General features: G+C 47.9%; 1 protein-coding gene across 1 annotated transcript in view; it reads right to left on the bottom strand.

The window, feature by feature from the left end:
* LOC144146454 (heparanase) overlaps positions 1–12,240 on the bottom strand; it is a 32,399-nt gene that overhangs the window by 2,690 nt on the left and 17,469 nt on the right. The window contains exons 5-8 of the mRNA XM_077678407.1: positions 11,369–11,519; positions 9,869–9,916; positions 5,475–5,675; positions 3,150–3,384 (exon numbers count right to left, since the gene is read on the bottom strand). Coding sequence (XP_077534533.1) covers positions 3,150–3,384; positions 5,475–5,675; positions 9,869–9,916; positions 11,369–11,519 — 635 coding nt within the window. The remainder of the gene's footprint in view (positions 1–3,149; positions 3,385–5,474; positions 5,676–9,868; positions 9,917–11,368; positions 11,520–12,240) is intronic.

The raw sequence follows: 12,240 nt of genomic DNA, 5'->3' as shown, positions 1-12,240 counted from the left end.
CCGAAGCCCTCCACTACGGTGCGCCTCATCGCCTGCGTTGCATCGGCGCGTTAAACCCTACAATCAATCAATCAATCAATCAATCAATCAATCAATCAATCAATCAATCAATCAATCAATCAATCAATCAATCAATTGCCCAGTGATGGTTCTTGGGGGTGGCTAAGGTCGGCGGCCGCCAATGGCACAAACAAGATTCTGTGACGTCATAGAAAAATGTCGTAAATTGGATGGGAAGTCGCTGCTGCTACATACGCTTTCTTCAATATCCCCATTATTTTTTTAGTTCGGTATAGAATTGGTATCGTTGCTATCAAGACAAAGTTAATGAACCGAACTCGTAATTTGTCTTGATGGCCCCTTCAATCCTTCGTCTTCGGTCGTTCCCCTGGGCTTCTCCAGAGAAACCGCGTGCAGGCGCGTTGCTCAGCTTTTGCTGCGAAACAGTATACCTCTAACCAGCCAAGAACATTTTCCTGTGCGCGTCAGCAGATAACTCCCAGGCTACTACTGGCTAACCAAACAAACATCCCAGGCTACTACAGGCTACACCCAGGCTGGACAAACAAACTACTGGCACCGCCAGGAGTTGAACTTGGGCCAGAAGAGAGGAACAGATCGAGAGCCCGTCGTCTATCCGACTAAGCTACGTCCACACGTTGAGACGGGGAGACAGGCGGTGGTTTGTATTCAGCGTCTGTCGAGGGGAGGGCGCTTTTTGGCGGCGACACCTTAAACAAGAGTGAGGCGGAGGCAGTGAGAGACATGACGACATAGCCGCACGTGCCACCCTCCTTCTCACAATTCTGAAGACACTCCTCTCCGTTTTCTTTCGGCCGATCTGCTGCGTTCGGGACCTGGCCCCCGCGAATCCCAGGTAACGGCTGGCAGAGTCTGTGGTTTCACTCTTTGTAGAGCCACTTGTGTGAATTCAAGTGACGCCGCATGAGTAATTGTTGTGGGTGCCGTTTAAAGCTTCGCAAACCAACCACCTTCCCAGCGTGGATAGGAGCCAATTTTTAGTTGTTTTATTTCTGAGTAACTTCAGCTTTGACCTTGAGCACCTCAAATGTCAGTTCGATCGGGCTAATTCCCTCTGTTTTCCTCGCTCACGTACCCCAGGTTTCGGCCCATCTCCGCTTTCCTTGCTTCGCCTTTTATGGTCTTGTTTGGCCTCATCGCTCGTGCCTCGCAACACTGACACGGAGACGCTACCAGATGTGGTGTTATTCTGTGATGTGGTGTTATTCTATCACACATGCACGTCATGGCAGTTTTGAAATATCGCAGGTGGAGACTGCGTGGACATGGGTGCATTGGGAAAATACTGTTAGTACTGCAAGAGCCCACCTAATGTCTACGTTGAATGATACCCAGCTGGAACTATTGAAAGGGGGGGGGGGAGTCGTTATCTAGTCTTGCAGACTAGATAACGCTATGGAACAGCGCAAGGGAGAAAAATGGGGAAGCACGACAGCTAGCTTATATGGACGCTAAGATACTATGCTAAACTGAAGCCCCTCTATCACGCCACGCTGAAGAAGGTCGCATACCCAGCATGCGAATACATATGCCTGTTAGGCGCAAATTTATTTCTTCCCCATACAAACCACAGTACAGTGACGGCTGCGGCCAAACGAAAAAAAAATTATGACTGTCGGCAGCTCCAATTTACAGCTATCTCTGAAGATAATACTCATTATGATAACTTATGGACTATGTGTTATTTGGTACGTTTCAAATGACTCCTGGCCTAAAAAGGAAAACACATTTTCTCTTGAAAACATATTGCGTATTTAGAGCTTTTACGTTTTGTACTGCAATGGGTATTTTCCCTTCGCTTCAAAGAACGCTAATGGGCTTCTTTCTTTCTCTCTTCCAGAGGGAGTGTTGATATAGGTCCCTGCTTCGGACGGAGGCCACTGTGAGCGGCGAAAGTTTCCTAATAAGGCTGCCTGTACCGCACGCTATGGAATCGAATAAGAGTAACGATTTCTCAACCAGTTATCACACCCTCCCTGCAGCGTGCAGTGCCAACGGTCTACGGGGCTGTCACTGAGACCTGGCGTAAAGACATAAAAGACAGACAGTCGTGATGAATGCATCGGTTTCTCTTCGCCTATTCTATTATATCCTACCTGAATGGTCGGGTGAAGTACCAGAAGCTAACGTCTTGTCGTCTGTTCGTCTGGGCTTTTTTTATTATCATGCCTCGGGTTTTGTTACCCTCAGAGGCCTTCTGTGAGTGGTCGCCCGTGGCTTGACTGTGATAATAATGGCTTTGGTAGCTCTGCCAGGACGCCGACACTCACGTAAATTGATTTACGAATAGGCGCCGTGATGAGAATGGCATCTTTCACAATAGGTCATTTTGTCTTTGGAAGTTTGGAGCAGTTCTGGGGAGCTACGAAGCAACTCTTGGAGAGGAAGTTACGTAATGGATCACAAGAAGCTGTTCACGCTGCTCTGTCTTCTGCTAGCTCCTCCGCCAGAACAGCAAGATCATTGATTGATTGATTGATTGATTGATTGATTGATTGATTGATTGATTGATTGATTGATTGATTGATTGATTGATTGATTGATTGATTGATTGATTTGTTCACGCTGCTCTGTCTTCTGCTAGCTACTCCGCCAGAACAGCAAGATCATTGATTGATTGATTGATTGATTGATTGATTGATTGATTGATTGATTGATTGATTGATTGATTGATTGATTGATTGATTGTATCGTTGAACACACCGACGCAACGCAGGTTATGAGGCACACCGTAGTAGAGGGCTCCGGATGAATTTTGACCACCTGGGGATCTTTAACGTGCGCCGAAATCACGTACATACGGGTGTTTTCACTCTTCACCAAACAGCAAGAGCAGTTTGGCCAGTCTTGGGCAGCTTCCTGTTGCGAACGGAATACGACTGAGCAGCTCCGGGACCAGTGGGAGGAGCCAACGCGGAGCTGCTCCCGCAAATAAAATGCGGGGCAACTTCGGAGCTGCTCCGAACTGCTCTGAGCACTCAAATAAATTACCGAGAAATGACGCCGTGATTCGAAATGATATAGAAAAAGGCGCTACTGTTTGGCGGCAAGCATCAGCGCAACGTGCCTATACCGCCCCGGTTGGGGCCCGTAGGCCGTGAGCGCACCTTAATGGCCCCGTCCCGCGCGCAGTGCGCGTAGAGGCGCACCGCGTCGTCCCGCGGGTGCACGCGCAGCTGCAGCACCCGTGCCCCGACCAGGCGCTTGTGCACCAGGCTGACCCAGTAGTCGGGCAGCGGCCGGAACTCGTCCGCCAGCAGCCGGTTGTGGCCCTGCACAAGGTCCTGCCGGAACACCACCGACACGCCCTGCCGCGCCGCCGTACCCAGGGTGTCCAGCCACCTGCGGTTGTGCCAGGCACGGCGAAGAAAAAAGTTTAGCTGGAAATTTTTTCGTTTGGCAACAGTGGAAACTGCCACGGACATGGCCAAAGCGCCACGGACATGGCGCGGCTTGTGCCACTGCGCCAGCACGTCGCAGAAAAAAAAAAAAAAAACACCGGCGCGCGTCGTCCTCTCCGTTTCAACCCGATTCTCAACGGTGGTGTCAACAGAGCTGTTATTAATCGCCCCCACATTGGAGTCGAGGCATTACTTCGCGTTCGGTGGACTAGAGTTCGGAACATCCAACACACATTATGTGCTTAACATGGACAAGTACCGCCATCCCGCGGAGCCCGACGTAACCTGCATGGTTGCCTGCATGCCTGCGTCGCCAGTAAATGCAACCTATGGGCGATTGAGGTGTGAGGAGGGAAATGGCATCCACCTGGAATGCGACCCGAGGAAGAAATTCAGCGCCAAGCTCACCGGGAAGGGACCTTATGCTCATACCGTATACGAACTCCAGCCGATTGGCGAGAAAAACACGACGCCATTCCTTCCCTGTTTACGGCGTGGCAGAATGTTTTCCCTGACAAGCAGCGCCGCCGCGCCTGAGCCGTGGTGTTATAGCTGCGGCACCATCCTTTCTCTTCGTCCCCCTCAACTATCCTCTCACCGATCCATCATTGCGGCGGGTGGGAAGGGAACCTTAGTTCGGGAACGAACCCCGAGTCAGAAACTAATTAAAGGCTTCCTGATTATGCTGCTGACGCTCTAACATTGCAGCCACCGCATCCGTACTGTCCTCTATTTCCTATGCATTTACGTGCATGCAAACGCATTTTACACTCATAGCAGCCCTCAGTGGCACTTTAACAATCTTAGTAAAGCAAACGTAAATAATAGTTTCTAATATTTTTGGCAATGTTTTGTTTGTTTGTAATTTTGGGTTCAAAAGCACTCGTGCTACACACTGACCCACTGTGCGTTGAAAATGCGGCGCCCCGTTAGATACCCAATTTTGCTTCTTGCCTGCCGAGGAAAGGCATGAAAAAATGGCGCAGGTTTAACCCTTGTAAACCTACTTATGAAAAAATGGCGCAGGTTTAACCCTTGTGAACCTACTTATGAAAAAATGGCGCAGGTTTAACCCTTGTAAACCTACTTATGAAAAAATGGCGCAGGTTTAACCCTTGTGAACCTACTTATCACAAGGAAAGCAAAGACTACGCAAAGAGCGTTCAGAGAAAGTTCGCCTTTGCTTGAGAGTTCGCAACCCGCGGTCTAGCTATATCCCACTGGATTATTGAATCCATCCTTTCTCTTGCTCTGAAAGGCACGCACACACAGCCCTGCTGGCGCGCCATCGATGACGAGATTGATCAAGCGTATGCGCAGCAGCCGTTGCACCCTCCCCTAGTCACGTGGTGCCGCAGCAGCCATTCTCCTAGCGAGTGAAGCGATAAAAAAGGCGGAGCTTGCGCGCCGGCGGCTGAAAGCCACTCGAGACAAGACGAATGACTTTGAAAGATGTATAGCAGTAGAGCTTTCGTTCTAATTTATGCATGAATTTGGGCTAGTTGGTTCGAACTGTGGAACATGGTTAAGTAGCACAGTATAGACGGGACAACAAAGAAGAGAACACACAGGACTGTTGCTGGACATCAATTGAAATATTTACACACAAAAGAAGATATACAGGAACAGCGCATGCGTGAACATGGCCAAAGCAACACGAAAAAAATCGCGACGAAGTGGTTCATTTCGTTACTCACGTGGCATCTGAGTTTGGCAAAAAAAAAAAACTAATAGATTATCTAAATGCGTACCTCCACGTGCTGAACAAAATGAACCATTTGACTTCATCGCGATTTTTTACTTGTTGCTTTGGCCATGTTCACGCGTGCGCTGTTCCTGTATATCTTCTTTTGTGTGTGGTAAATATTTCTGTTGTCCAGTGCTGGTCCTGTGTGGTCTCTTCTTTGTTGTCCCGTCTATACCGCGCTACTTAACCATGTTTCACACTTTCGTTCTAAGAAGCGTAGCTTTTGTCTGGTGGCTTTACCAGGCTCGCGAGGGCTGCGTAACGGAGCGGTGTTTCATCCTTACACTAGCGAGGAGGCGTACGTGTCCGAGATGGCCAGCAGGCCGTCTCCCGCGGCTGAGGCGGCCTCTGTGATCCAGAGAGACTTTCGCAGACCATTCCTCTTGAGCACGGCCCACATCTGCTGGATGCTGGATGAAAGGCCGCTCAGCGTGGTCGGGTTCAGGAGGTCCGACACCGTGCCCGTCGGCTGCTCGTAGTGGTGACTGCACGTGATTTCGCGATGCGTCAAACGCGATCGCTATGTGCAAGCCTTCGTTGCTGTGAAAAGGCACAAATTCACGGGAAATCTTTGTCACTCCTCACGAGTATTTTAGATGCGATTGCCACTGCAGGCAGTACAGGCAAGCGATGTTGATTTTGGGTGCAGTCCACCTGTACACGTTAAAGAAAATCCACCTCAATCGATGTGCTTATTACAAAAGAATATTCTAGGATTCAGCCTACTAATTAATGGAAAAAGCACTGCATGCAAAAGAACGTGTTTAGTGTAAGAAAAATGTGTTCAGTGTAACAGAGAATTGGTTCAATGTAACAAAAACAATAGAGGAGCAACACAAAACGGTTAGCAGCAAGTCCCATTTCACTAGGCATGCATAACCAATGATGTTGAGGCCTCTTCGAAGCTCGTCCTCTCCTTCGCCCGCTTTGCTCACAGCGCTACTAGAGCGCGACGTCGTCTGCACAAGTAGTGTGCTCAAGGTTAGGGATGGTTTTGAGCCTTGCACGGAGGCCCTTCGTGGCGAAAATGAAGAGACTTAGAACAACATGAAACTACTAAGTAGCCTTCCCCGAGTCAGGAGAATGCCGAACGAGCGCCTTTGTTGTGTCTGTACCACTATGATTGAGCTGTACTGGACTGCAAAAACACTTTGTATAGCTCTATTTTGCAGGGTTGGGTAGAACTCCACCGGGATCGAAATAGTGTTGAGGTGAGACGGCCATAGAGCTGGTCGTGTATAAATAACCCTATTGAATTCCTGTGCGTTCACGGAAGTTCACTTGCATCGACGACAGATGCTGGCCGTTCACAACACGCTTTTCGAGCTTCGTGCGTATCTTCCTCTGCACTTATTTTCCTACGCAGGAGTTCACAGAGACGGGTCGGAAAAAATTAGGGTGAGTGGATATTTTCTCGGTTATAGTGCAGTAATGTGACTCATTTCCCAGCTTGTTAATAGGATTCAAGGAATCCACTGAGGAGCGATGGTAAATCTGTGTAGAACAGGTAGAGTTGTCCGGGCGAGGTGCTGCATTTTGAGTTAATTTCAGTAGTACCACGCGTAGTTTTGCCCAAGGAAACTTAGATGTTGATGTCGTGCATGATCTTAGTTTTCGTCGTCGATCATGTCGCACGGTATGTTGATGCTAAAAGCAGGCGAAGTGTTCGGAGGCTGTGTTTCAGATTCAATTAGCAAGTTTGCGTCGAGGTATCGCGCATCACCATGTGAGGGTGTTGAGAATGGGACGGAGTTCGTTTTGGAGTAAAAAAAAATCGCATGCATCTCCACGCCGTGAACGATGCCGAGGGTGCGAAGCACAGGGACGCAAGTTGCGTATTGCCTATGTGATATCATCCGTGCGTGCTGATGCACTCTGAGTTTCAAATGATTTTGAGGTGCAGTAGATGCACTGTAAATGACAAGAGCCACAAAAAACACAATTCGTGCCCCAGTGCTTCGCACCCTCGCATCGTTCACAGCGTGGAGATGTGTGATATTTTTTGCGTTTTGTACCCTTTTAGGTGGCTTGACTCATATTTTTCGATTAAAATGGGTGCACGGACGCCAAAGGACGCCAATGGACAGTGCGAGGTCACTGTACTCATACCTATTTTCTATTCTATTTTCCGTCTGGCGGAGTAGTCTAGTGATAGCGTATTGGACTCCTTGCATGTCGTTGCGGGAGCCAGTGGTTCAAATCTCGCCGGTGCTGGTTCCCTTTTTGTTTTCTGTGACAACAGAAAGGTTTTCTGTTTTGTTTTGTTTGTCTTGTTTCATTTTGTTTTCTGTTTTTTTATTCTTTTCTGGTTTCGATTTGTTTAGTTTAGTTTTGTTTTGTTTTGAGCCGTTCGTTCATAATGCTGTGTGCACGGACACCAACGGATGGACATTGCGAAGTCCTAAGGTGCTTCGCGCCTAAAATGCGCAGACTAGGGGCTGCAGGGAGTTAATGAAGTCGACTGCAAACTCGGAGTCCATTTTCACCAGTCAGTTTTCCCAGGCATGCGTTGGCTTGCTGGACAAGTATGTGTTCGGTTTGTGCGTCAGCAGCGCTTTCAGCGTATGTCTTACACCGAACCAGAGTGCGTGAGGTGGACCCAGACACGTACTCTGTCAGTCGCGACGTGGAGGCAAATAACTCGAGGAAAATTATGGGCGACAGCGGGAGGTGGCGCCTCGAATAATCCGCGAGGGCGCAACATTCACCCCTGCAGTTAGGACCTTTTGGACGACGCAAGTTCCCTGGAGCGTGTGTTTTTTTGTAGTCCCTCCCACTGAGGCGACTCTGGGCCACCTTTTGGGCACATGTCCAGGACTTCAGGCAGCCCGAGTTTGTCACATGAGTGCCCTCGGTCATCCCCTAGGACGATCACCCGATCTTCGCATCTAGATTATGCCGTACAGCGTACTTGCGCAATAAAAATGGTTAAATGCGACACATTATACATTTATTTTCACGAGTTAATTCATTCTTTCTGAGTTTACGTTTTCAGGACACACAGAGAAGAGAAAATCTCGACTGCTCAGCATCCAAAACGTGTTCACTCGACGATTGTGATTGGTCGGTGCCCCGTCTGATATCACTCTTTGCAGCGACAAGAAGGCTGTTAATAGTCGAAAGATCTTGCGTTAACTGCTTCGTGAGCACAGCCCCTGCTTTACCAGTGTCGTTCAAAAAGCCTTGTTCTGGGGAGAAGACCATCGCACTGCACGAGCGATGGTTTCTCATAGAGACGAAAAAATTGGAAGAGCGTGTGCTTGCTTCGCTGCAAATATCGTCGAAAAACGACAGCCTTCTGCCGCCCCCGCCACGTGATTGCCTCTTCTCTCTTCATCGCCCACCCATCACTCTCTTTCCTTCCCCTTTGTTCCTACCTTGATGAATGTAATGGGGGTTTGTTCAATTTTCCCGCGTTCGCAATGCCCCCGCGCTATCTGTTGAACTGCAAGGGTCTTTTCCTTCATCTCTTATATTGTTTTTTTCCGCTTGAAACAGCAAGGGTCCACATCTTTCCTTGTAGTGCTTGCTTTTATATTGCTTTTCTTCGACCCCATTTTCTAAAGCGTTATTTTTCCTTTGTTTGCTATTGTAGAAAGCAATCCAACGGGTGTTATTAATAAACGAACGCTGATCCTAAGGTTAGGTACCGATATTTTGCCTCCAATATGCCCACCGTTTCTATTGCGCAGAATAATGTGGGCATGTATGAGATATGGCCGAAGTTTTAGCAGTTATAGGGAAAGGTTTGCCAGGTTTGCAATTTTTATAGCCTCTTGGCGATCGGAATGTCAGTGTGGCGATCTGGCTACTTCTGGCTCCTTCGAGCGCTGGTGATTTTAAATAGACCTTCGGCCACTTTACGGTCTATAAAAGGGCCTTGTATGGCCTTTCTGTGCATATTAACCGTCCACAAGGAACTAAAAGCCTATGAGAACCAGCGTTCGGGATGATAGCAGTGATATGGCAAATCTTGAATATGGAAGATAGAATAATACTCAAGGAATCAATCAGTACAAAGCCAACTAGCTACACCGCTATACTTACATTAAAAATGGGAAACTTGTATTACTTTTGTCAATGTCCGGTGCCTGGTGTCGTAAAAATAAAACCAAAGCGCTCTTGTAGGGCTGTCGAATTGGAGTGTGATGTTTAGAGAGTTAACGGGTGCGCGATATTCTATGCAGAGTAGTGGGGAGAGTGCATGACGGTATGTAATAGGCGTAGGAATGTAAAGAGCAGCAGAAGTGGTGATAAACGGTGCGCAGCAAGTGCACGGACGCTCTATGGCCATTGATATACTTTGAGTATTTAACATAAACTTACACATTTTAGGCAGATAGACAGTCAGACAGATGTACAGATAGACGGACGGACGGATGGACGGGCGGACGGATGGATGGACAGAAGTGCGGACAGACGGACACACAGGCAGGCGGACGGACAGATGGATGGACGGACGGGCAGACACAGACATACACAAACAGACAGACAGACATAGACAGACAGACAGACACAGACAGACAGACAGACACAGACAGACACAGACAGACAGACACAGACAGACACAGACAGACAGACAGACAGACTTTTCGCGTTTAGGTAGCTCGAAAAGATATCGCTTTTAAAAAAAGCAGCTGCAAAGGGGAGCGGCCCACATGTTCAAAACTGTACTCACTAATGGAATGTGACGGCGTCGACGCTCTTGTACGCGTCCTCGATGAATCTGCGAGGGAAAGGGAATCCAGTTGAGTTCTGAAAGGGCGTTGCTAAGGTAATGTAACCTGGCAGCTTGGTAACCGCTGCGATGCGCTGAAAGGAAAAATGGAAACGATAAAAACAAAGTTTGGACACGCGACAAGAGGACACGATTTCGAACAATGCAGCGAAATTCAGGGCTGCATTTAGCCTCCTAGATTTGTTGGATGTCACAAGAGTGAAACAAGTGAATTAAATTACTTATTTAATTGTTTTGATATCACTATGGCGTCACCATAGCACCTCTCAGCGCTACTCGGCCGTCGCTGTTTGATCCCGGCCACAGGGCTGTTTTTTCTGGTGCACGAGTATACAGGGTGATCAAAGTTAAGTCGACAGGTTTTTTCGAAAATAAGCGCTCAGATTTACGCGAAGACCACCTCTACATTGAGGTTATGCGCCCAGGGGGACACATAATTAGGAGGTAATTATTGATGTAGGTGGCTTAGTTAACTAAAATTGATTAAATAACTTTTTAGTGGCTCCAGTAATCAGGCATGTTTGTATTGGAAAGTTAGACGCGATCATGTTTCTACGCAGTTTCAATTGGCAGAATTCTTCTAGCCCATCCATAGACCGAGATATCAAAGAGCTAAGTTTAATTGCCGTTCGCATGATTACCCATGCAAGACAGTCTGCACCGGCGCAAAGCTCCTCCCTTCTTGTACGTACCTGCTGTGTACGGTGCTTAGTTCGACATAGGGGTGAAGGCATAGGCAAAAGTGATAACTGGCACCCATTCATTCTTGGCTGGCGTTATCGCAGTGTGCAGTACTCGGAGCCGCTATCGAAACACAAAACAAAAGGGAGGAGCTATGCACCGGTCTTCACTGTCTAGCATGCGTAATAATGGGACCGGTAATTAAACTTCGCTGTTCAATATTTCGGAGTACGGATGCCCTAGAAGAATTCTGCCAAATGAAACTGCACGGAAACATAATTACGTCTAACTTTTCAATACAGACATGCCTGGTTACTGTAGCCACTAAAAAGTTAATATTCAATTTAGTAATTAACCCACCTACATCAATAATTACCTCCTAATTATGTGTCCCCCTGGACGCATAACCTCACTGTAGAGGTGGTCTTCGCGTCAATTTAGGTGCCTATTTTTATAAAAAAATTGTCGACTTTAATTTGATCACCCTGTATGTAGGAACCAAAACGCCCGCTTGCCGTATCCAGGTGCAGATTCGGTGCCTCAAACTCCAAATTTCATTTTAGGACGTTCTGTCGTTTCGCTACGAACATGAACCTGCCGCTCATTCCCAACCAGCTAAACCTCACCGAGGCGCGCAATTTGATGACAGTTTCCTGGCAGAAGTTTGTGGTTATGAAGATCTGGAAACAAAGCGCTTTTTTGCAAACTGGGCAAACAAAGGTATGAGCGATTTTTTCGAAAATAGGAAGACCCGCGCACCCGTCGAGGAAGGAAAGCGCCTCGGCCGATGTGTCCCTGATGTCGGGCCCGACCAGCTTGCCTTTGGCAGGCCAGAAGAGAAGCAGATGCCGAAGAGCACCGTAGTCGCGGGCCAGTTCATCGGGGTGCACGAGGCCCGTGGTCTCAAGCCCTGCAGTGATAACATGCTATATCCACATGGACTCTCAATTGATACGGTACGAAACGCTGCTTTGGGAAGCTCAGACAAGCTTGGAAAAAAATTCGCTGCCTTGAAAACTCGGGTTGTGTAAGAAAGAAGGACCATTGTTTTCATGCGGGAGTGAGAGTGTAGCAGTAAGCTGGCGATGTGTGTTGGAACCAGGTGCTGTGGTGTATGGTAAGAAGGCCGTAAGAACCAGATACCATGCATACAGCCATTCCACTGCATCAATCATTAAGGTGTTCCATTATCACTGAGTCCTTCCCATTGCTTTCTGACGTCCACAACTATGCGCCATTGGCCACTTGTAGGGCTCTGGTTCACGAGAGTGTGTAGTTGGGCTTGTTGGCGGTGCATTCTTGTAGACGAAGCACAAAATTTGACACTGTACGAGACAAGAGAAGGAACAAGGACGAGGTCGCTTCGTCATCTTGTCTCGTCCAGTGCAACTTCTGCGCTTCGTCTACAAGGAGTGTTTGGTTCGTTTTGTGACTCTGCAGAAGCCCTCGCAAAAATTTCCGTGGAAAAGATGGGCAGCTAGCGCCAAGGCTGTCTAGTAAGCAATTCAACGAAGTTGGATAATAAAGGTTAGGTTTGATTCTGCGTTGTAACGTCCGTGATTTCTGCACACAACCACTTATTTTACAACCGCTTAATAACTTTTCGATCGGCTGAAAAACTACAATATGGC

The sequence above is a fragment of the Haemaphysalis longicornis genome, unplaced genomic scaffold (assembly GCF_048455015.1).
Source record: "Haemaphysalis longicornis isolate Haplotype H1 unplaced genomic scaffold, Haemaphysalis longicornis Haplotype H1 scaffold_7, whole genome shotgun sequence".
NCBI classification, from domain to species: Eukaryota; Metazoa; Arthropoda; class Arachnida; order Ixodida; family Ixodidae; genus Haemaphysalis; species Haemaphysalis longicornis.
Note: the sequence above shows the minus strand (reverse complement) of the source record. Positions and strands in the feature narration are given on the sequence as shown.